Source organism: Thermobia domestica, chromosome 13 (genome assembly GCF_964235325.1).
Source record: "Thermobia domestica chromosome 13, izTheDome1.hap1.1, whole genome shotgun sequence".
Lineage (NCBI taxonomy): Eukaryota > Metazoa > Arthropoda > Insecta > Zygentoma > Lepismatidae > Thermobia > Thermobia domestica.
The window spans coordinates 129,996,002-130,020,886 of record NC_137466.1 but is presented as its reverse complement, the minus strand read 5'-3'; the positions used below and the strand labels follow the sequence as shown (position 1 = coordinate 130,020,886).

The 24,885-nt window shown below is 33.8% G+C and overlaps 2 protein-coding genes across 2 annotated transcripts in view; one reads left to right on the top strand and one right to left on the bottom strand.

The window, feature by feature from the left end:
• The window catches only part of LOC145668503 (putative citrate synthase 2, mitochondrial), a 76,677-nt gene that overhangs the window by 16,014 nt on the left and 35,778 nt on the right, over window positions 1-24,885 (bottom strand). The window contains exon 2 of the mRNA XM_081736463.1: window positions 3,930-4,091. Coding sequence (XP_081592589.1) covers window positions 3,930-4,091 — 162 coding nt within the window. The remainder of the gene's footprint in view (window positions 1-3,929; window positions 4,092-24,885) is intronic.
• The window catches only part of LOC145668504 (secernin-3), a 98,170-nt gene continuing 95,549 nt past the window's right edge, over window positions 22,265-24,885 (top strand). Inside the window, exon 1 of the mRNA XM_081736466.1 lies at window positions 22,265-22,448. Within this exon, the coding sequence (XP_081592592.1) occupies window positions 22,443-22,448 (6 nt within the window). The 5' untranslated portion in view covers window positions 22,265-22,442. The remainder of the gene's footprint in view (window positions 22,449-24,885) is intronic.

The window sequence follows — 24,885 nt, the reverse complement described above, 5'->3', positions numbered from 1 at the left end:
CGAAGACCATAGTCGCACTGGGTTTGGTCAGTACTTGTATTATAACTGTTGGGGAAAGCCAAACGTGTTGGGTGTGCTGAGCTAAACGTCGTATGGACAATTGGGGAGCCACTTGAAAGGAAGATGTGGACTCCTGTCAAGAAAACTAGCATGGGACTCATGATGTGCAGATCACACACTGCTCCACTTATAATCACCAGATTGTCGGCTTAAGGAGAGTTTTCAATTGAGTTTCTTTAAGGTAATATTTAGACAGTTTGAATACATTTCTTGTAAAATTCCAACATACCAAATGAAGTAATCTTTTACTGAAGCCAACACAATATCTAAGAAATTGACACTGAACTAAAAGAACAAACATCTAACGACAACTAATGTATACTATACACGCATCTAGTGAATGAATAATTTCTTTTCCGTCATTCTGACGTAAGTAGTTGTAGTAAATTAGTATTTACTAATGATTTCTGTCTTGTCATCATGCCGAGTGTCTGTCAGTGTGATTCAAAATAAACACAGAAAAATTTAACTGTCAACATGGAAAAGTTTTCCATCATTTCATAAAGAATGTAACAAACCACTTCTAAATACAGAGTGACCCAATAAACCTCCCACATTTTAAAGTCTAATAACCCAAAAAGCATTACGGATAGAAACTAGTTTATTCAAAAATATAAAATGGTGTTGAAAACAGTTTGAAATTATTGTTCTGGTTTGAAGTACACTATTGTTGTGTTGAAATTACTCAATTTCCAATACAATTATTGTAAATAATACCGAATAAAACTCCCCGTCTTTTTATCACCTTTAGCACTGTCAGAGAAGAAGCGAGAGTGGAGATAGTCTCTTCCGCTCACCACTTTCCTACCGTTTTCGGTCGTCATTATGGTTTAGTCAGATACTTATAGAGCGTACTCATCGAAATAGTTTGCTATTCCACATAATGAACATGTTCCAGATTGGAAGACTATCTTACAGTGGGTCGAGAATTTCCGAACAACATAAAAACTGGTCGGCATGCTGCGAGAATAGGACGAATTTTACAAGAAGACCTGCTGATAATTACAAACTCTTTTCAATTCCATTTTGTGTATTTTTTTTTCTTTATTGGGTCACCTTTTATTATATGCAGAGCTGAAGAGCAATTTTTGCTTTATTATCAAATTGTCTACATTCATGCATTCGTTTAACTATACAATGTGTGAAGATAAACCATTCTTCTATCTATCTATCTATCTATATATATATATCTATATCTATATCTATATATAAGCTTATAGTTTACGAACATTTTATGGAAATTTAATAATAAATGGACAGTTCTTGTGAATAATTTAGTATTAAATCAAACTAATAACTAAGATTAGTGAAATTTTGAAGTGATAGAATTAATACAAAAATAATCTGTAAAATTATTTTCAATGAGAAATATCCTAGAAAATTAATGCAGAATCTCAAATTGACCCTCTATATGCTGTTAGAAAGTCAGTGTAGTTTATTATTATACTACATATTAATTGATGGAAGCAGTACTGGTATTTTTAAAGAAATACAAGGGTTAGTCATAAGTTTTGCAATATTTCCTCAACTCAAAAGCAGGCATGTGGTCGACCGTATGTACAGTGTCAAACTGACCTAAGAGGTAGTATGGCAAAAAGACTAACACGGAGGCCACCAATTCATCTGTGTTTACAGTCTTTTAAAATGCTTAAAGTTTGTTAGTGAATTGTTACTGTATGAGTTCGAACTTGGACATAACGTTGCGACAGTAAGCCAAAAGATCTGTCATGTGAAATAGGAAGATGCAGTGAAACAAAGCACAGCAACTTGTTGATTCCAGAAATTTCGTGCAGATTGTAAAAATGTCGAAAAACAGCCACGGTATGACTGCCTGAAGGTAACAGAGTCTCAGGTCATATGATACACCATTGAGGTAAATACATCCACCAACACAACGACGATTATCAAACCAACTCTGTCCCAGTCCACCGTAGTGCATCGCATTCACGAAATCGAGAAAACCACCAGGAGCTGCCGCAATGTGTCATAAGAGCTGGTCCCAGCTGAGGCCCACAGAAGGGTGGATGTGTGCTGACAACTGATGTAAAAGCGACATGCGTTTGCTGAAACGGACTGTCACATGCGACAATAAGTTTTTTTTTTTTTCAGGTTCGAAATTCGAATGTACAAAACCAGTGGTTGCGCAAAGGCCAATTTTCAGAACCAGTTGTTAAACAGCGCCATTTCGAGTATAAAGTCATGCTGTGTGCGATGGTGGAACTACGAGGGGATAATTTACTTCGAGTTCGTTCCTAACGGTCGTACTACTGACATTTATCCCGAAAAAGTTGGAGAGAATGTATGCTGTACTACACCAAAAATATCCTGCACTGCTGAATCGAAAACGCACCCTGCTGCAACAGGATAAGGCAAAACCACCCTCGGCTCGAAAAACGAAACAAAAAATCTGGAACTTGGCATTGATGTCACACCTGGCACACAGTCATGTCTCTGCCCATTCGAATTACGTTTCAGTTAATGGTGCACTTCCTGAAACCACGATTCTTCACCAACCAGCAGGAGATGGAAACAGCAGTGACTGACTTCTTTGCCTCTAAGGTAAGATATGGTATCGAGGAACAAGGAAGGTGGCTGCAGACAGTCCAACATAAGAGGCTATACTTTGTTAAAAATGCATTAAAAGGAGGTTAACATTCAAATACAGGTATGCTGTGTATCAGAATATTGCAAGACTTACCCTCGTACTAGTTTGCGATTTAAAAGCTGCTAACCCTAAGTTCACATCCTGAAGAAATTGAATAATTTTACAATACAGTGTAAGTAAACGGTCGACAGTGAACTTGAAAGTTAGTGAACATTTTTTCGACTGGGTTGCACAATCACCAAGAAAATAATACTACATACCCATTCTTCTTGAAGTCTAATTTGTACAACTGTGTAACGTAAAGAGACTAGTCCGAGGAAACCATACTGAAACTGGTACATCCATTACGCCATTTGCCCATTCCTTATTTCATAAGAACTTGTACGAGCTAATATACTATTTTACACGTATTAATAAAACAAAAGTGACTAAAACATTAAATATATATATTTTGCCGATGACCATATTGACTTAAGTTGTGACTGATTAAAACTGTTATGGTTAATACTGAATGTAGAGTGTACAGTGCCATATTTTCTGAAGGATTATATGGTAGTTACGCTTACATTAGTTCTAGTTTCTACCTTATTTTAATTAAAAATTGGTACCTTCCACACAAAAAATTACTGTACTTCCAAGCATGACTTATTTGCACCACTACTTCCAGCGTTGGTTGTTTCCGGTCGAAAAAAAAAAAAAAAAAATACATACGGAGCTTACAGTGCTTATTTTGCATTGACTTCTATTATTATAATGAAAGAGAGAATTGAAAGTTTTGATAAGATTTCCGAAAGTACGAATTTTAAAGAGTAAATGAATCGAAGATAAAAAAGTAAAGAAAGTAAAGAACATGATAGTAAAGTGAAATAGATACCGGATTATGCTATTTGTACCTAGCAGAAGCATTGTTTGGAACCAAATATACCAGTTTTGAGACCCTGCACTTCGGTTGAGAGCGAAAGTGACAAAATTATCTGACTCATCCATATAGAAAATACACATATTGGCACTATTTTTAACCTATGTCTGATTTTTTTTTTTTTTTTTTTTTTTTTTTTTTGTTATTAATGTTTTATGCCCCATCCAAAGAGCAGTTTTAATAAAACGCGGTTCAAAGTATCACTTTTCGTGAAGTGTACTCCAAGTTGGATTTTAGCACTTACAATATATACTGTGAGTGTCCCAGAACCAAATAATAAATATTAAAATGAAAGAACTAAATAACAAGTAAATATTAAAATGAAAATAAGCAAAATATCATTACCATATCAATTGTGACTTCTCCAACGACAAAACTTCCATGTGACTTTCGGAAAGCCTTGACGCGTTCCTGTTCTTTGGGTATTTTTTTCGATAGGACCTCCTTGAGATCAGTAATACACTCAATACTCACATTTCGTAAAAATACTGATAGAACTGGTGTAACCTGGAAGGAAAACAATATATTTTAGATACATATTATACATAATTATGGTACAGTATTATAATGAAATCCTAGAAAACTATTGAAATTACGCTTTCACAGATTACAATTTATATATCGCTGCTTAATAAAGATAGCACTCAAAAGATTTAATATATATATATATATATATATATATATATATATATATATATATATTTATTTTATTTTAATTATTAGCAATTTTCCAATAGAAATACAATTGGAAACTTGAATAAATTCACGAAAACCACGAGTAAATTAACGTTAAGTATGGATTCAAAATATTACTTGTAAAAATATTTAGATAATGAGATAATAAAATTGGAAATGATCATTTGCGAACAGAATCATAACGATTCCCGTGATCAATTATCTTATACACACCATTTGAATTACATCAGATAGACCAGAATTAACCAATACTTCCAGTAGACCATTTTCTTAGCTGATAATTAGGTCTCAAACCACCTGACTTAACAGAAATTGGTTTTGAATATGATTTACTACTACTGTTTCACGAGCTCACTCAGATTGGCTTTTTGTTCGGATTTAAAATAATTGATCATAAGAACATCTTATGAAATAAAAATGAAAGTTGCAGGACAAACACACGGGACCAACAAATACTTGAATGAGCTATTTGATTGCATACCAATCCTTTCAACAGTAATGTCATGTATTCGTAAACAATCTGAATAATAAACAGTAGTTGTGCTTTAGAAAATCTGTTCTATTAACATATTGTTGAAGTGTAAAATTCACATACCGGAACGATTATTATTGTAAGCAATGTTGAATTAAATCAATTCTCATGCAGATATTCTAAAACTTTATCTAATCTCGGAGCTATTAATATTATTACTTTACAATTTTTTTTTTTTTTTTTTTTTTTGAAGAGTCCGGCAGTTTCGAAAGAAACAAAGATGACAAAATTCTGAAGAAGGGACAACTTTTGCCGATATGTGTCACTACAGTCTTCGTATCTCCCTCATGTATTTTTTTTTTTTTAATCTTTCACACAAATTCACATTTCTCTTACAAATTTTAAGCTACCAGCTTCAAATTTTTAGAGAAGAAACTTCATAACCTACCGAAAGTAACAATCCGTGCCGATTTTTTATTTAGTACTTTTCTCATTGTTGAAATGTCTTAACTGTTGAAACTGAATATCCAAATTTTTAACAATATACTGTTTCAACAATGAAGAAAATTCTAAATAAAAAAAAAATCGGCACGGATTGTTGCCCTCGATAGGTTATGAAGTTCCTTCTCTCAAGTCTGTAGCTTGAAATTTGTAAGAGAAATCGTGAATTTTCGTGAAAGGTAAAAAATACTTGAGATACGAAGACTGTAGTGACATCTGTCGGCGAAACTTGTCTCTTTAAACCAACCTTAAAGGTAAGCGCTCTACTCTACTGAACCTGGGTGAGTTCTGTAGAGGAAGTTTAATATTTAAACTTTGCTATTTCTAAGTATTTTTAAAAGGGTGGTAAGTCTTTACATTACTTAACTCGCAATTTGATATATGTGATTAGAAATTTAACTATATTAGGAGTTTAGTTCAAACCCTCGATTTTCATCTGTCTTGATATACGCAAGTAATCAAGACATTTTGCTTTCGAAAGAAATAAAGTTTAATAGGAATTAACAAATCTTAGGACTTGCGTCACTATTCAAATCCGAAGTAAAAACTCTTGAGAATTTATTTTAAAGAGGTATGCATAAAACATTTGAACAATGAACTACTTCTATATTAATACTATCAAATCTATATTAATACTTAGAATTCGAACAATATTGAATGCTCAAACGGCCTCCCAATTTACCGCACAAATGTAATATTGTTATTTGTTTATGACTTGTTTTGTGAACCAAACAGACATAATTTTGTTTTATTGATTATGATATACCAGTCTCAGAACTACGAAACAAAGCTTTAAATTGCTGTTTTCTTTCAAGTGTTCTCTTTTCAATGTAAATAATCAATTAAAAGAAACTAAAAACTTTGTGTGTAATGTAAATGTAGTTTCTACTTTCACATTGCTCAGGAATTACATATGCAATAATAATATTAATATAATTAGGGACCACGGTATCTCAGTTGTACATTTGACCCCAACTCACGCAACTCTGTGGTAGATAAATACCGTATGCGTGGCTTTTCTTAGACTTTTCCAGTTTGTTTTATTCCATTATTTTGTTCATTACCACCACCACCGTCTTTTTTAGTCTCTAAGAATAAATATGGGACGCTAAACTAATCATTATTATAATTTCTGATTTTTCGTTATTCAAATAGGAATTTTAACAGCACTACAGTATTTCACAATTCATATCGTAAAATAATCAACGGTAAAACTGCCGCCTGTAGCCAGATATCCCTGTTTCTTTATATAACACCATGAGTTGCCTCATTCAAGTTAATATTACTATTGTTGCAACGTAAAATTTTATAATCAAATTAAGATGCTTAAATAAGCGGAACATGCGATACAAAAGAAAAATATATATTACGTAAGATACTACATTACGACAAAGGCAATTATCGAATGACTACACGGAAATGAAACGAATCAAAGCTAACAAGTTTACTTTTATTACTGTGAAAAAGTAATTCCTAATACAACGAACAAGCATATACAGGGTGGCCCAAAAGTAAGTATACAGGACCGTACAGACCTTACATGCCATTTTATACAGTTTTTTTTTATTGTTATCCATACAGGTATTGACTTAATTGTTTTATATAGTTTTTTTTTATTGTTATTCATACAGATATTGACTTAATTTCTTTTACTGTTTGTTCTTAACTTCTTTTCACTTACATCTTAATTTCGGAACAGACCGGAGAAAATAAAATTCATATTTTAATAAATAAAAATGTCATTCTTGATCAATGCAGGGCTGTATACCTACTTTTGGGTCACCCTATAGAATGGAAAGACGTTGACTTAGTGGTAGAGCGCTCACTTCCGACAAGAAGGGTTCCTGGTTCTATTACAGATAATATGAGTGTGGTGGAAAACATCGTATGTTTTTTTTTTTTTTGTGCGTTTTCCTCGTTTTCTTATTCTCATTCTACCAATTCCGTCAGAATCATTCATTTTTATTAACCAATCCTAAAAGACATAATTGTAAAACGTTGAATTATAAATTTCACTTAATTTAGCATAGACTAACATCGGCCACTCACTGGTTTTAGTTTAGATGCTTATACATTTTTTGTTCAGGTGTTCGGACGATGAACCTGTATATCCGGAATCCTTTTTAATTCACATTTTCTTCGCTGCACTATTCTTCAATCACTCAATTTTAGAAGCAACACCTGCTTACATGTAGAAGATATTCAAAGAAAATCTGGCCAAACCCCGAGTTCTTTCTCTGCAAAAACCCTATATTACATTATTATTCATAGCTTAAATTAGACAAATATGGATCATCTTCGGGCAGTTGAGAAATTTTTTCAAGGAAGAGTATTATATTTTTTTAATGTACGATTGCAAGTATATGACACTAGTGAAAGACGGTAGCCAGTTAAACAAAGATGTTCATATCATAGAGATTGTCGGTAAAAATATTGTGCGAATCTGTTTTGAAAATTTGCACTCTTAAACTCACTTCCTTAATGCTTCATATTCTATCTCACATTGTATCTATTTTTCTACTCTCTATTATTTATTGCCCTGATTTTACGGTACACAGAAAGGAACAATCAATACTTAAGTTTCTGATCTGTCGAATTCCACTATTTAATTATTCTTCAAAAGTGATTTTTTCAACTTAAAAAGGCAATTCAACAGAAGAGCTTATTTATAATGCCCTGCGAAAAGCTAGTATTTAACCTAGCACCCGTCCTTCATTGTAGATCTGAAAAATGACATCCCTCAAATCATTAACAGGGGAAATAAATAAACAAGGGTGTAGAAAATAGGATTGGGTTGCGACATCCTAGTATTCTGGTAAAACAATAGAAATTTCACTGAACGTTAAAAAGTTGATGAAACAATAATCTTCTTGTTAGAGACCACAAGAAAAATTTTAGGAATGATTGAAAAAAAAAAAAAAAATCAAATCTTCGCCAATAATTAGTTTTAGGAACAGGGTCCATAAAATTTTTGAACGGCCCCTACATAAAGTTTTCGTATTTTCTACGGAATAAGCACATCATACTGAGTTAAATGATAGTTTGGGTTTGGCTACACTATATACGTAGTTCTCCAGATATACAGCGTACAAGAAAATTTTGGTTAAAATATATTAGATTTTTTTGATTAAAAAAAAAAAATCTGGCCGGGCAATTTGCTTTCAACAGGATGATTATGATCAGTACATCTACTCGTGTCACAATTATTTTTAGTTTTCTGGACTGAGTTTCACTAACTCTTAATTCACGCAGCACCCAATTGCCTTACGATGAGGGATCAATGCCTTAAAGTGTGTGCCACCTTTTAATGGAACCGAAACTATTCCCACTAGAGGCACGAGCGCAAACCATTTGGCTGCATTTGTTAGGAAACACAAAATTCATGACTTTAGTACTCTTTATGTTACCCGAAAGTCCGGTTTTCCCTGAAGAAAGTTTCTAGCACATTTACTCATCGTAGTTAGGATACTGAATAGCAAAAAAGGGACAGCACACGGCTGGGCAAATAGTCAACCGAGAAACTTTTTAAGAAAACCTGATACTACTTGAAAAATCTACACACTAATTGCCTTTTAAGTGAGTTAATTGAGGTGGAATAATTTCGAATAAAGGACGTAAACATAATATTTCCATGAAGAATGGAAAAAAAAAATTTCTCCTTTGTTGTATTAAATGATAAATGAGAGTTAATTGTGCAACGCTTGTGTTACTCTAAGAAAGGAATTCAATTTGGGAAGGAATTAATCCATTTTGTAAAAGAAAAAAAAACTCCAAATCACCTCCTAAAAATGAATTAGAGAAATAAAAGTGCAGTAGCAACTGCACATTGATACATCGCCAAAGATTTTCATAGTCTGAGGTAGATCACTGAATCAAAAAATTTGGCCACTCCTGGGGTTAGGAAGGCCAGTTCCATTCTACTGTGATTTAACAGTAAATGAAAACGTACATTTACACACCTTAATCAATACATCTACAAAGAATCAAATCCTGGACAGAATTTAGATATAGGGTTTTACGTCCCGTGGTTATATCCTATATGCTACAGCAGCTGAAAGATTTACGAAAGAATAGCGGAATGAGAATGTAGGATGAATGGAAGAGATCAGAGAAATCCCATGAAAACCGTATTGTCCACCACACACACCGGAATCGAACAGGGACCATTCTCAGCACATGTGAGCGCTTTGTCACTAGGCCAACGTGACCCCCATATTACAAAAAAGCCATGACATGGGATCTCTAATTTCTATAAGGAGCTTTAAGAAACTGAAAATGGAGGTGAAATTTGGATGATTTGTCTACTATATACTTCGATATTCATTTACTGAAACTAAGTTATCGAATTTGTCCACTCGTGTTGATTTCAATAAGTTGTGCCACATGAATTACCCCAAACTCTTCGTTGGAAGTTTTAAATAAGATGTTAAATTTTGAGGGTATACTCATGGATAGGGTCGTCAGAAATAGAAGGTACGCAGACAACTCTCTTATGACAAAATTATCTTATTCATATAGTATTTCCTTGAGATAGTTTGCTATCATGAACTTAAGTTTGGGCATTCAAAAATAGAACTGAAAAGTATGCAATTTACCAAATCTATATGAGGAAAAAAAGTTCACAAATGAATAAGTAGATCAATAACTTAAATCACCACCGTAGATGAATATTTATCTTAGTAACTAAATTACGAGCAAAAGGTAGTACAAAGAACATGCTAGCTTCTTCCGACAAAGATAAGAGTGTTTTAATGTCAATAGATGCTGTTTCTGATGTTTTTCCTTATAAAGAAAGGAAAATTCCTGATACAAAGCTGATAAAAAAAAAAAAAAAAAAAAATCAAAGATGTGAAATAGAAATGATTCACAACAGTATCTTCAGAAAAACAAATTAACTGTCGATGAGTACAATGTATTACCCAAGCGGATTTGCTTTACCACTTCATTTTGAGGGGGAAAAATATCTGTGAGGAAATGTGAGCACTACCCTGATTCTAATTAACTTAGCATTGTCGTCCTGTACTACGAAGGAATTTATTCCTTTTGAACTAGTTTATTTTAAAGATATGAAGCTATTGGACGCATTTTTACTAGTTGCATCTTATAGATATAGGGTTAGCATACGTGCTTTCAGCACAGAAGACCCGAGTTCGAGCCCCGGTGGGAGCACACGTTATTCTAATACTATGTTAAGCTGTAGATTCACATTTCACATAGCTTTGGTACTGAAATGGATGTTAAACTAGAATCATTTTACTTTCAGTGAAACGATGTACGATTTTTTTTTTTTTTTTTTTTTTTTGAGAAAGATTAACGAATATTTATGCAATTATTCCATGAATAAATACATATTTATATCACTGATGTTACTAAGTTGAATATTGTATCTATTCTGTAAAGTATGAAATCATGGGAGTTGGAAGAACAGTTAAATACATTCGATATATACGCTGGCAACATCAGTATGCTTTAACAAGGACATGTATGAAGCAACCAGGAGCGTATGTTACCTTCTGAATACTGCAGGTGTTACTTCAGAAATTTTCTAGAAAACCGACGTCAGCTCTATAGAACTGACAGACCATAAAACAAAATCAATTGCAAAAACGTGCTACACTTTCCAGTTTAACCATCTCGCTCAGTTTCCTGAAATGATGCAGTTTGTTAAAATATACTTTACTACAGGACATGCACAATACAAAAGCGCAGAGAACAAGTTTAAGATGAGCTTGAAAGAGCGATATTAACTAACAAATGGCAGTATTTTCTCTTACCTTTCCAATATATTAAGCGACAATGTTCAAAATAATTTAATCAAATTCAAGACATTATTAATTAAGAAATAATATGTGCCGTTTTTTATTTTGTTCTTGATTGGGAGAGTCATGTTGGAAGTATGTTTCTGAAGAGTAAACTCAAGTACCCTAAACAATGAATGAAATATAATTAAAAACAGCACGAACCACGTGCTGATTAAGGATTTAATTTGTTATTGAACAAAGTCTGAATATTCATCTCTCGAGTTTGAATTATTTTGAATATTATCGCTCCCTACAAAATACAATGGAAAGAAGGAAAACGTGCTCCCCTTTATTGGCGATAGTCAAACCTTTTTATTCACCTTAAGCGAATTTATTATGAACGCACACATCGTTCAATTAAATCAATATTTAATAGTGGCGTACCAATGCTATTTTTACGTTACTATATACAATGGCGGGGGGTCAGTTACTTATCCCATTTTATTTCTACACATTTGAATAAGGAAATGACTGAACACGTTTGCTAGTGCTACAAATATTTAAATGAAGTTTAAAACGAATGGCTGGATGCATGATATCATATAGAGTGCGATGACGCACCCTAAAATAACTAAAAGTAAGGTATATTTTTTGAAAAATTTTACAACTCAATCGAGTTCTTTTTGGTTGTCCAATCAGTCGGGGATCTAGAAGAAAAACTAGGGGGAGGGAGAGCTAGAACCCAGACCATAGGTATATCATGAGTTTACAATTAACTTATAAAAGGCATATAAAGAATAGCTTAAATTATTTTCGTCACTCAAAAAACTTGGGGCCTAGGTCCCCTGGGCTAGATCCGCCACTGTTGCCCATTGAGTTTCCTGCAACTATTCAGTGCTGCACTGCATGCAGGTTCCGTCATCTGTTTTTACCTTCTTGTAATTCACATACACACATAAAAAAGAAGTGATCAGTATAATTATTTATGAGCCAATTTATTCATATTTTTGGCCATGCTAAACTATTATCGTTGCTATCAAGTGAAATATACCTTTAAAATAAATGTCAAATAGTCAAAACTGTGTTGAAAAATTAACAGATATTGTAAAAAATACTGTAGGAGATCTGTTGCTGATTCCTCCCATAAGAACGCGACTGTTAATAAAATTGTGTGTATGAGCTCATATGCTTTTCACATAGAGGGGAGTAACCTAGAACCACCACCAAATTTCGTTTACTGATAGATAATCACGAGATCTAATCGCCTAGGAAGGTGCTTTCCGATTTTATGCTCCGGGAGTATTTTCTGGGGGGTGAAAATGCATCCATGGTTTATGGCTTTAAGTACGCCTGGCATGTACGCAACAACCTACACATTTTGATGTTGCAGGTTTACATAACAGGACAGGATAAACATCGGGTAACGGAATTGCTGTGGATAGATTATTTTGCTCGTTTATCCAGGTTCGATTTAAGATAGGGCAACGACGAGTGCTTAAGCTAGTTCATGAATAAATTAATCGGCTTGCTGAAAATCATGAAGAAAAATTTAGAACAAAAACAGTCATAGCAGGAAAAACGCAGAAACCGTTGAAGTGACTAGATAATAATTAACAAGACTGCCAAATATTGTGACCTTCCTTACATAGTTTAAATGATTCTATTGGATTAATCACATCATTTGTTGGAAACTGGTCCATTTCATATTACAAATCACTTTACAGTATAATATGTCGAGTCGACCGTTCCTTATTTTCGGCACAAAAGTCCTCTCAAGGTCTCGTAGATCTTAATTTAAACAGGCTGAGCATGTGCCAGTTTATCAGAAGACACACCCTCCTGTTACGAAGTAAAATGCCAGACAAATACCATGGACTCAAGAGCAACGTTCTTATTCATAGATCAGTTCTTGTTCTCCCAACCACATGTGTTAACGTAAAGTTTAGATCTGAAATTCAGATCGATTCCTAAATTCCACAATACTTAGGCTGATTAATCTTCCCGAATATTGAGAAATCCCTTTAAAATAACCTTATTTGGCTTTAATTTTTGCAAATCTAAACACAATTAACACTTATTTGCAAATTCAATGATATTAAGACAAATCTCCATATTTGCACTGCATTACCGTCTTCTGTATTTTGATTATGGATGCAATTTCCTACTAGAGTCAGGAATAAGTATATGGACGCAACAAATTTTTGGTTTCAGCGTCATGTCTGCAGAAAACTAATATACTAACATATCCACAAATCTTTTATTAAAACATATACACTAAAAATTTGAATCCACAGACACTTTCTAACCGCACAATAAATTATGCAGCAAGATATCCGTATTATTTCTTGAATCTACAGGTATAAATAATTTGGAAGGTAACTGACCCATTTTACTTGATATAATGTGTAACAATTGACACATCGACACGACAAATTATTCTGTTTGTACTCATGAACAAACGAAAGTTGCACGAAGGGCATTTGAAAAGTTCTCGGAATGACTCATAGGCGGCCGCACTAATTTAAATAATACATTATTATGAGCCATCTTCCTTTATAAAAAATTCATTATTGTCTGGATTCACAATCATGAAGTTAAAGGCAATTTCAGAACACGCGTTTTTCGTTTTGTACATAAGTTCTCGGTGTGACGCATAAAGTTGTGCTTCAATGCGCTTAAGAACAGACACTGAACTATAGCGGAATGGAAATGTGTTGTGTGCACCGACGGCTTTTTCTTGAGTTTAACGTCCCACGATTATGCTCCGAAGCTAAAGGAGGGACAACGATGATAATGACCTAAATGGTGAAATGAAAAAAGTGGGAGGAAATGTAGAAATCCCGAGAAAATCCACTTCCATCATCCACGATGACAACAACCGCATTCACATGACTCAGAGTTCGTACACGGTTTGAGGAGCATTCATTCAATATCGGACTAGTCTGGTATGCAAAGTCCTCAAATTTATATTCAATTACGAATTAATGGGGCTATTTGCAGTAAAGGATAAAATTCACATCTATGTGGTGTACCTTTTGAAGTTACTTCCTAAACGGAATCCAGGTCAGATGCGATGTGAGTTCTATGGAAGCTGGGGATTACCGTAACTTATTGTGTATAACGCTTAATATGAATGCATTGTTGGAGCTGTAATATCGTGCTTTATGAGACATGGGTCCACAGCTTAACTTAGGATGAAAACCGCATGCGGTATAAAATAAATAAAAATACAGCTTCATTCTTGAACATCCTCATTACCTACTTTTACTCAATGCACTTTAATTTTACAGAACTAGATAAAATAATTCGCAAAATGCAGATTTAACAATTACTGTTAAAGTGACCAAAACTAGCTCTTGTATCAGGAAGACTGGCAGATGCGAACAGAATGCCGGCCGGCTTCGCAAGAACTGCACGCCGTGCCGTTAGAAATTGTAAAAGACCTTGGTTTCGTAACGAATAACCTCAACAACGTGATTTGCCTACATAATATTTCTTCTTCCTTCGACCGTCATTAACCTCGGGAACTTCCACGTCCTTCTAGCGCTTGTTATTTCCTGCTAGATACCAGCTCACTCCGTGACGATTCTGTTCAGATGTTCATCCTAACAAATCTTATCTGTATACTCTCATTCATTCACATCCAAATCATGTAAATAAGGCATGGAATTTCAATAGCAAGTTTACAATAATCTAAAGATTTGATGATATAAATTAATCACCCAAAAACATGTAGGATTCACAATGTTACGTAATACCACATATAATAATATAAAATTGCTAATGAGATGTTGAAAGCTTTCGTTTAGTGAACGAGCTCAAATGATGCCACATAACACTGGAAATATCAAAATTAACAAAACCTAACTAATAGAGAAAAAAAATCATCCCAAAACTATAAGTACGGAAGCTAATTTTTTGGCAACAGCTACTGTCTACACCAACCGTTCCAAAACACAGGCAAGTTTCAAATTACATCTAGCACTGAGTTTGTCCAAAGAACACAAGGGGCAATAGCCACCAAAAAATTACATAAGGAGTAGGCTATTAAGAAATATGAGTAATCCTGAATTCGTTCATAACATGACCTCACAGTCTCTCCGCCACTGGTGAATTTAACAGAATCCTTTAACATTTACGTATAACTTATTGATAGATCATAGTACTATTACAGTCTTAATGCATCAATATTATTAATAAGTTCTTTCAGTATCTTCAGTGAGTAATAAATTTAGATGAAGGCAATACATTATTGAGGTAATGGGAAAATACGAGTATGCACAGGATTGCAACATCACAATGTCGAAATCCCTTACAAAGCTGCAGTGTTTCAAAACTGCTACTTCAATGGAAAAGTAGTAACATACGATTACAATGCACAAAAATGCTCAGCCTAAAACAGAAACCTTTACCATCTAATACAATTTTGAATTAGAGTTTAATCTTTATATACTCATGCCATGTTCGAAGTTTATCGAATTCAGAAAAAGTCCTTTAGTTACATATTTGTTAAACGTGCAAACAGACTACAACCAAATACAAAACAAGACAAGTGATACGAAACCAACTTCATATTATTTTGAGCTTGTAAGAAGTAAAAGCAAATATATTTCAATGTAAAAAAGCTCCTGGACAACTCTTTTCCATCCAAAATATCGTCTGGAATTTAAAGAAAGGAGTTTGAGATCTATTTCTCGATGTAAACTATAATATTGAAGCAAATTTCTGAACTTCAACGTTAGAACATGGCATTTTGAATTTCATGTAGCGTTAAATTACAGAAAACAGTATTTCGGAGTTCTTATAATGATAATGATATAATAATAATACTTGTAGAAATTTTTGTCAACTCGTACGTACTCTTCTGATAATACCAGGTCACTTGCCAAAAATGCGATTTTCATATTTCCCTCTTATCTGACGGTCATGAATTTCTGGACTTCCCCAGATTTTCCAGGTAACGATTGACAAATTTCCTGGTATATGCATAATGTTAAAAAGCAACTTTCCGAATAGAGGATTCCTAATCTACTATGCATGTACAAAAGCTCACGAAAATATTTTTGTATTCACTTAAGTGAAAGAGAATAAACTTATCCACTTATCCAACCTTGTTCAGAAGGTGTATAGACATGTACTGAAGGCTCTTGCTTGCTACGTGATGTTGCCTTCAGGCGAACAACGGACGACCGAATATATCTCGAGGCTTTTATATACCTTCACCGTAAAGAAAAGCATATCCATCACATTTACTACGAACAGTTCAAAATAAAATTTTTATTTACCCGTTGGTGTTAAATGTTTGAAAGCCCAAACGGTGTTTTGCAACTTTTATTTTTTGTAATCCCAAGGGAATTAGGAAATATTTAATTCACAAAGGAAGTAAAATATTTAACTTGGTAGCTGCAAGTGTTTAAATGTAACTGCTTTTTCATTCTGTGTGTAAACTTACGTACTCCAAACTAATATTAGTTGTGAACAAAACAAATTTGAAATAATAATAATAATGATAGACATTTTTAGAGACGTAATAGCGTGTTCACACACTATTATGGAACATAAGTGCCTTGCGTAGAAAAAGATACATCTTTTCGATATTTTCACGAGTATTTTCCAGGTGAGACAGCGTCACATTTCATTTCGTGGACAACTAGCGATAATCACGAGGTTTACGTCCGAACATCAGGATCAAAAGTGCCTACATCTGCGATAATGAAGGTATGGAGGCACAATGATAGCTCGCTCACATCAGGATCCAAGGATCATTGGTTCGATTTCAGGCTATGCCGTGAATGTTTATGATGGACAACATCGTGGGTTTTCTGCAATCTCTTCCATTTTCTTCTACCTTTTTCAATGAAAAGTTTCTCTCATCACTCATTTCCTCCACTCATCTCTTTTACCTTCAGGCCATATTTGTGGGATATTAAACTACGGATTCCACTTCATTTCACTGCACTAAACCAACAATGCACTCTGTTGTATTCAGAGTTTCTTCCAGGGCACTTTCAGGGAAGGAGGGGATCAAATTATCCGAGGACGGTTAAACGTCCCCTTACACGAAGCTAATATAAATTAAATTGTGCAGGGCTTACTCAACGAATAGTGTCCCATTGTTCCCACAAGATTTTTTCTTCTTGGGGAGGCACATTAATTAAACCACAATGATTCTCTTAAGAACGCTGTGAAGGAGAACTTAGCATGAATAGCGATTTAAAGTAACTGTCATAGTAAACAATACACTGTCGTTTAGGGCCACGATGGCTCAATGATAGAACGCTAACCTCTGGTGTGTGTGGGGTCCCTGGTATGATTCCAGCTCACGCCAACTATGTTTAGTATGGACGAACAGAGTGTCCGTGGGTTTCCCAGTTTCATCCCTTGCTTCATTTCACCATTTCATTCATTACTATTATCACCTTCTTCCTTACCCTTAGGAAATAATAGCGGAACGTAAAAATGAAAATAAGAAAAATCCATCCATATAATAGTAATCCATTCTCTTTTGATTGAAAGAACAAAATTGTAGCAGGAGACGCAAGTATAAATAGCCTGATTTTATTTACAAAAACGTATCCAATAAACTTGAATATTTTTTCTGTCTTTCTTGGACTAATGTTCAATCTACACGGACTATAGTTAGAGAAACTCTATGTCAGGTCAAAACCCAGAATACTGATTTAATATGCAAAATAAAGCCATATAATAGTAATTGATTTAAAAGATAAGCGAACATATAATTTAATTAAGTTCGAACTGGTGCGTATTTTCAAACTTGACTGTCTCTTATAATCACAGCTCTCGTGACACTAAGCGCGTCATAAATGCCATTGGCATCAGCAGCTTACGCCGTCTTTGTATTTTTAGATGTTCTAGTTATATGTCAAGCACTGCATAACGAAAGGGTACCTAAAATAATATTAGCTTCTTCCTGCTCCTCCTCCAAAGGGCCATCACACCTTCAAAACGACCTTGTAATCTGTGCTTGCAAAACTTGGCATCACTTGATCTAGGCCATGCAACTCACTCTCTCTTACGTAATAGACATAGCTTCCAAGACAATCTGAGCCTTTTTTCTTATACATAAATACCATAGATAATCCATTTACAGCCACAGGAGGCTATAGCTCCTGATGATTTATTTAAAACCTTATGAATTACTAATGAAAGGTGGTAAATGCCTCATATTCTGGAAGGTCTTTCGCATTTAACTCACAAATAGTTAGAAAAAAGAACATATATATAAACACTGTATAACTTATTTGAAAATATCTGTGTAGTGCCTGAAGAAAAGGGTAAGGCACAAAAACATGTTTTTCTGTTTCATCCTTGTGAACGTTAAATTACTTTCATTTTAACGATTACTTTAATGCACATGGAACAATTTCAATGTAGAAATGTTTACACAAACAGTCAATATCACGTATTCCAGATACTGGTAATAATAAATAAGACAGAAGAGATCACGCAGTTATTTTACTTAAAACTAAATATTTGATTATATTCGTAAATTCTATACACATGGATTAAATCCACGTGACCATCAACTTAAAAAAAAAAAAATAGCTTAAAGTTACCACACTAAAGTCATATTTAAAAAAAAAATGTATGTTTGGCCGCTATACAAATCGACACAGTTCAACAGTTTAAAATGAAGTGTTGAAAAAAACACTTGAGTCGATCGAGTCACTTCGACTACAATGCGTATCCTAAGAAGGGAAAGAGGGGGTTACAATATACCAAAAAAAGAGTACCTTAGCAGCCCTTCAACTTAGAGAGACGAAACTCGATATATATCTCCTTGTGAACAAGCGTCCTTTCTTCTAAGGAAGTGTGCTTTCTCCATATTCAAATGGACACTGTATGATCATAGGAAAACTGGCTGAACCAATTGGAATCAATTTTGGAACATCATTAGCATTTGAGTTGTCTTGCAATTTTATTGTTCACTTTGAAAGGCGTATTCTAAGATTTTTTTTTTTTTCATTTCGATTCCAATAAACATCCTAAGGGAGGAAAGTGTTAAAATATACCTTTAAATATATCCACAAAATATTATTTCTGTGCGAAGAATTGGTTATTCAGCTAGTTTATTATACGGATTCAAATTTGATTGCACGTCTCTCGAACTTTGAGGAACTTTTCTGTGCGCGCAATACGAGAACATGATGAACATGTGCTTTTTTTGCTTCTCACCCCACCCTCTCTCGTTCTTGGGACTTATGAATACTCTTATGAGTAAATGAAATAGATTATCTGAATCGATATCAGACGAAAGGACACAAACTAACCATAAAAAGTAGTACCAAATGATATTCGGAGCAACATCGTGAAAATTCCTCGCTATTCTAAAAGCAACGCAGATAACCGAATGGTTACAGTGCGATTCAACTGATCTGTGATTTCAACTTTTGAGTGATGCAATTATTCATAGCGCCATATTCGATTCTCAACAGGTGGATGAAGCGGATGGGTTCCATTGACCCCAAAGGATCTATTCCGAAAGAAGCATTCGTTCATTTTGATACTTTCTTGAAGTGGACGGAACGGCAGCCTGAATGCGGCATCGTACAGTTTTTCTTTTCCTTCGTCAAACGTTTGCGGGACTTACAGTAGTAGCATCTAAGCGAATGTCTACGACAAAACAATTAACTTTGTTGGATATGTTCTACTAACACCTCTAAAGATATGTAACTACTTTCTCCTTTGTTTTGTAGGAAAAGTAACCTTATTTTCAACATTAGATCTACCTTTCTATCGAACAAGAGATTTTTAGAGAAATGGTTCTCATAACATAACCTCTTGAGAATTGATTCAATTATCCAGCTTTCTTTATATTCGGGTTGCATCCGGAGAAATATACATATGAACCTCCTTGACCTTGAATTATATTTTAAAAAATAATAATCTTTCTAATTTGTGACTTGCCAACTAGATTTGACCTGTCAGCCATTTCATGTGTTCAAGTTCATGGAATGTTTACTTCGATAGCAAGCAAGGCAGGCAGACTTTTGTCACACTCCATAATTGCCGTTCTCACTACGAAGATAAAAGTCAATTGAAGTACAGCATGAATTTAGCATGATTCCATTGATAAATCACTGACTTTTATAAAACATTAAAAAAAGTTCTTGGCCATTTTGACGATATACAACTGTCTATGTTTAAACGTGATCAATGACTGGCATTAGCCTGATAGTTTACATTACAATTGCCAACTTTAAAAAATAAATTATTACAGTGAAACCTCTATATGACAGAACTATGATTCATCATTATTTGTTCGTAAGTGAGAGATGTCTCTTACAAAGAGGTTACACAAGTTTAGATTACCGGCGCAGGTTATGCGGTATTGTACACAATAGTTATACATTAGCTATATATTTAAATATAGGTTAATATCGAAATAATGTACTCTGATCCTTACAAGTTTAAAAGGAAAGAGGAGTGAATCTGCCAGAGAAGGGACGAAGTGGGGATAGAGAAGAGACGGGATTATTGTGGAAATAGAAAAGAAGTATTTCAAGTTAAACTTACAACTGTTCTGTGCAGCTGACAGCGCCATTCTAGAGAAGGGATGATCTCTCTATTGTATTGTATCGCAGACTTACTTCCAAATAGCATAAGGTACTATTTTGCTAAATACCAGTTAATAAAGTCAGAAAAAAAACCCTGTCCCACATTGTTTATTTCCTGTGAGTGAAGAGGCTACTACATCGATGAAGAGGGGCGAAGAAGATTGTCCGGTGTTCGTAGAAGAGAATTCTGAAACATACAAAACAGATTGAAGAGCTCGAAGAAGAATGAAAGCTTTTTAAAAAGAAAACTACTCCCCCCATGGATTTTCCCCTTAGAGTTGAAAAAAATAAATTTTAATGAAGATGTAACAGTATTTCCATCTTTCTTTTCAACTATAACATCCAAAAGAATTTGATTACTGTGTTCTGAACAGACAATACCCGATAGAATCATGAATCAAAGGAAATAGGCTTACGATACGAAAGAAAATAGTTTAGTAGACGCAGTGCGTTTTCTAATTCCACCGAATTATTTGTTGAGATATTACGTAATATTCAATAATAAAAATGTATTACTAGGAAGTTCAATATTTATAGCCATAACTATTCTTAAAAAATCATACTTAGATCTTATAGAATAAATAATTATTTACGATTTACAAATAAACTTCAGTTACTAATGTTTTAGGAGTTAAAAAGACATTTCATATAGGGTCATACATGGAACAATGTGTATACATAACGACCAAATTAATTTATTCAGGCGTTACAATTTGAGGGGGAGAAAGTTAAACACTATCCACTAGTTTCGTATTTCAACATATTGACACGATGTATCATCTCCATATGGCCGTTTATGACTAAAATCGAACTCATTACTTTCTAATAGAATATCAGAACCTCACTATACAATTTTTCACGGAGAACTAAATATTATTCCAACGCAAAACATTTAGTATCTGTTTCTTGTTTATGGTACTTCTTTCCTCCCTACCAATTTGAATTTCAGCAACTCGTAAAACAAATGACAGATTTGTATTCTGTAAGATGGTTAGGCAAATAAAACAGCGCTTGAGATATGCAGAGTTGCATAACACACTACCAACCGACGCAGTGCCAACTGCAAACCTACGGACTCCCAAGTACTGAGTGTTGTAAAGAAAGTTTTAATCGCACAATCCCCTACAAGAAAGCAAAGGCGGTACCTGAATAAGTTTAAAAAATGAAAATTTCAGTTTAATCCTCTCCCTAATAAAAGGGTCTATTTGTTTTTAAAAATCTGTATTATGGAAATGTTCGTTAACGGATATTTTTCCGTACTAAAATGTGATAATTTGTCCATATTATATTATCGACCAACAGAATAAATTCTTGTCGGATAAATTGTGTAATTTTAATAATTTATAAAAAAAATAGCAGAAAACCTCAAATATGATCCTTATAAGATGGAAAGTAAAACTGCTAAAATTAAAAAAAAAAAAAATCCACCTGATATTACTGTTTAACTCAAAAGAAAAAGGATGCTTTTAAGAAATTATTTTATTTAAAAAATACTTCCACAGTCGTCTGCCGTATATTGTCGAAGAATTCATACATATTATTCACTTAACTGTGTATAAGCATATCTGTTCCCAAAATTAATTTACAGAAGCAAAGTTCATTTTCTCTTCGGACCCTTGATCTTACAAACATTTTCCCTACAAACAGAAGTTCAGACAACGAAAGCTGATACCGATTACATTCAGAAGTGCTTATTTTTAAAGACTCACAGAATATATTCACACTAGAACGCAAAAACCAAAGTTTTTAGTGTCTGAGATCTGTTTACTCTATCAGTTAAACAGGAAATAAGGAAATACATTAATTCCATTAGTACTCTAATCGAAGACAGAAATAACTAAAGCATATTTTTTATTGGCATTCCAGTTCCATGGTGGTAAGTTATATTCAGTCATATACTTTTATCAACTGTATGCATGCTGCATTATTTCAATATTAAGGCATCTTTCGAAGCGAGGTTTATGAAAACATTCCTTTTACTCTGGAAATTCATAACTTTATTCGATAGTAGAATAGACGAAAACCATAACGAAAAATTGGTAAATGACGGTTAAAACACCAGAAACTTTGTGCAACAGAGATCTAAACAAAATGTTATCTATCACAAATATAACTGTAATACGAATTCTTTTAAATTCATTGAATCAGCAGCCAACTTTAATTCGGAAATAAATTCTTACACATTCAATTGAGTTACGAATGGCTATTCCCTTTATTCCATTTTGTTTAATTGATATTTGGGTACAAAGTATTATCAATGTACACTTTCCAAAATAACTTCTTTTTTGAAGTTGCTCCAGTGTTAAACTAGACTAGTTATGTTGATTTATGAGCAAGTACACAACGAGTACAAGGCTCGAAATTAAATATGCAGTTTCATGTCCCAAAGTTAATGCTGTGTAGGCTAAAAGAGATGGATGATTAAAGTTAATGATTAGGAAATGATCGGTAGAATGAGTACATTGAGGGAATGGAAGAAAACCGAGAAAACCTCCGGTTATTATTTTGTCCACCAGAATCTCATGGCCTGGGGTCGAATCTGTGACTCCTTGTATCGGAACTGGGCGCTTTACCACTGTGCCGAGAATTGGTATTTACTGCGCTCTATCTTATTTTGTGTGTTTACGATTAAAGAAATCAGTCAACAGACTGATGCAATAATACTGATTCCATATTCATTGTGTTCCGTGTCTTTAGTGACGACACCACCATCCTATTATTATTTTAGGTTTACTTGTCAAGATTACTACACTAGCTTCAATGAAAATAACTTATTGACAACTTAGTTTTTCAAATGCATTTAAGATAATCAGAACTAGCATTACAATGAGAGTATTAACATACACAAACAACATTAACATACATTAAACGCTGTTTCGAGTAAACAATTATCGAGACAAATATTTCCCTTGAATTTCGAAATTCATTCTTTCAGGGAAAGCTCATTATTTTCGATGTTTAAATCCATACAGATATTTTGTTTCTAAAATGGCTTTAAAGTACATACGTATTTTACCGGATATACAAGCCATCGTATCTGGTAACCTGTCCTACTAACGGCAGTTCAAGTTATAAAACAGATTTTCATGGACGAAGAAAGCACACACATATATATGGTGCATCTATTTTCTTGCGTGTTGAGTTCCTTCGGTGGTGGAAAGAAAGTGAAATTTCCTGGTACTAATTCATTGAGTTTTCGCGGAAGAACAAAAAAAAACTAATTGCACGAATTAACATGGCTTTTGGTCGTGCTGTTAAATACTTTTGGTTTCCAGAAACTAGATTTATTGCTTGACTCTTCCTTGTATGGAAAAGACCTTGACACAAATGCTTACAATTAAACAACTTAAGACTACAATTCTCCATATTACAGGAAATAACTAATATTTTACAAGAGCTCAAATTTGTCAAGTGTATAATAAACTTTAAAAATAACTCCCCCCCCCCTCAAAATAATCTCTGTAACAAAGTATCTTGTATTGTTATTGATCGTTTCTCAATACCTCTTTCACGAACAAATATAGGAATAAACCTACAGAGTACGGTTAATTGCTTCCACTATGCTCTATGCAAAACAGCGTTGTTCCAGAATTGTTTACAATGGATTCGAATTGAATTTGTTCATAACAAAAATTCATGGTAATAAACAAGTTTAAAATTAAAATACATAGAATTCTATATAATACAAAATTTTATATTATTTTATGTATTCTTTTAATTTTAAACTTGTTTATTACCGTGAATTTTTGTTATGATTAAATTCAATTCAAAACCATTATATATATCCTTTTAAACATACTGGTGAAGAAGTTCGACGTCACAGGCCATCCCCCTTAAAATAGTTTATAAAAAAGTAAAAAGTAGGAGAAAAATTACTGGAAATATACTATTTTCAACCTAAAATGATATATTTTTTTCAATCGCAGAAACTATCTGGGTTCCATATTGGTATGGCGCTCTATATTAAATGGAAAATCAACATTTCCAGTTCAGCATGCAGTTCGAATGAAACGTAAGGGCGCATGAAAATGACAGGAGAACGTATTGTTGTGTGAAGGGTCATATAACACCTTGAGTCCTTTTCAACAATGTTGTATTGTTGGTATCGTGAGGGCCCAAGGAAACAGTCTTGAACTGACAATGTTGCTTTTTCATTTAACGTGGAGCGCCATACCAGTTGGAAGCCCAAACAGCTGGTACGATTGAGAAAATCCAGTATTTTATATTGAAAACCATCTATTTTCAATAACTTTCCTCACTTTCCATTTTTTTTTCGTATCTTTGTTCATGACTAAGTTGACCCATGGCCTACG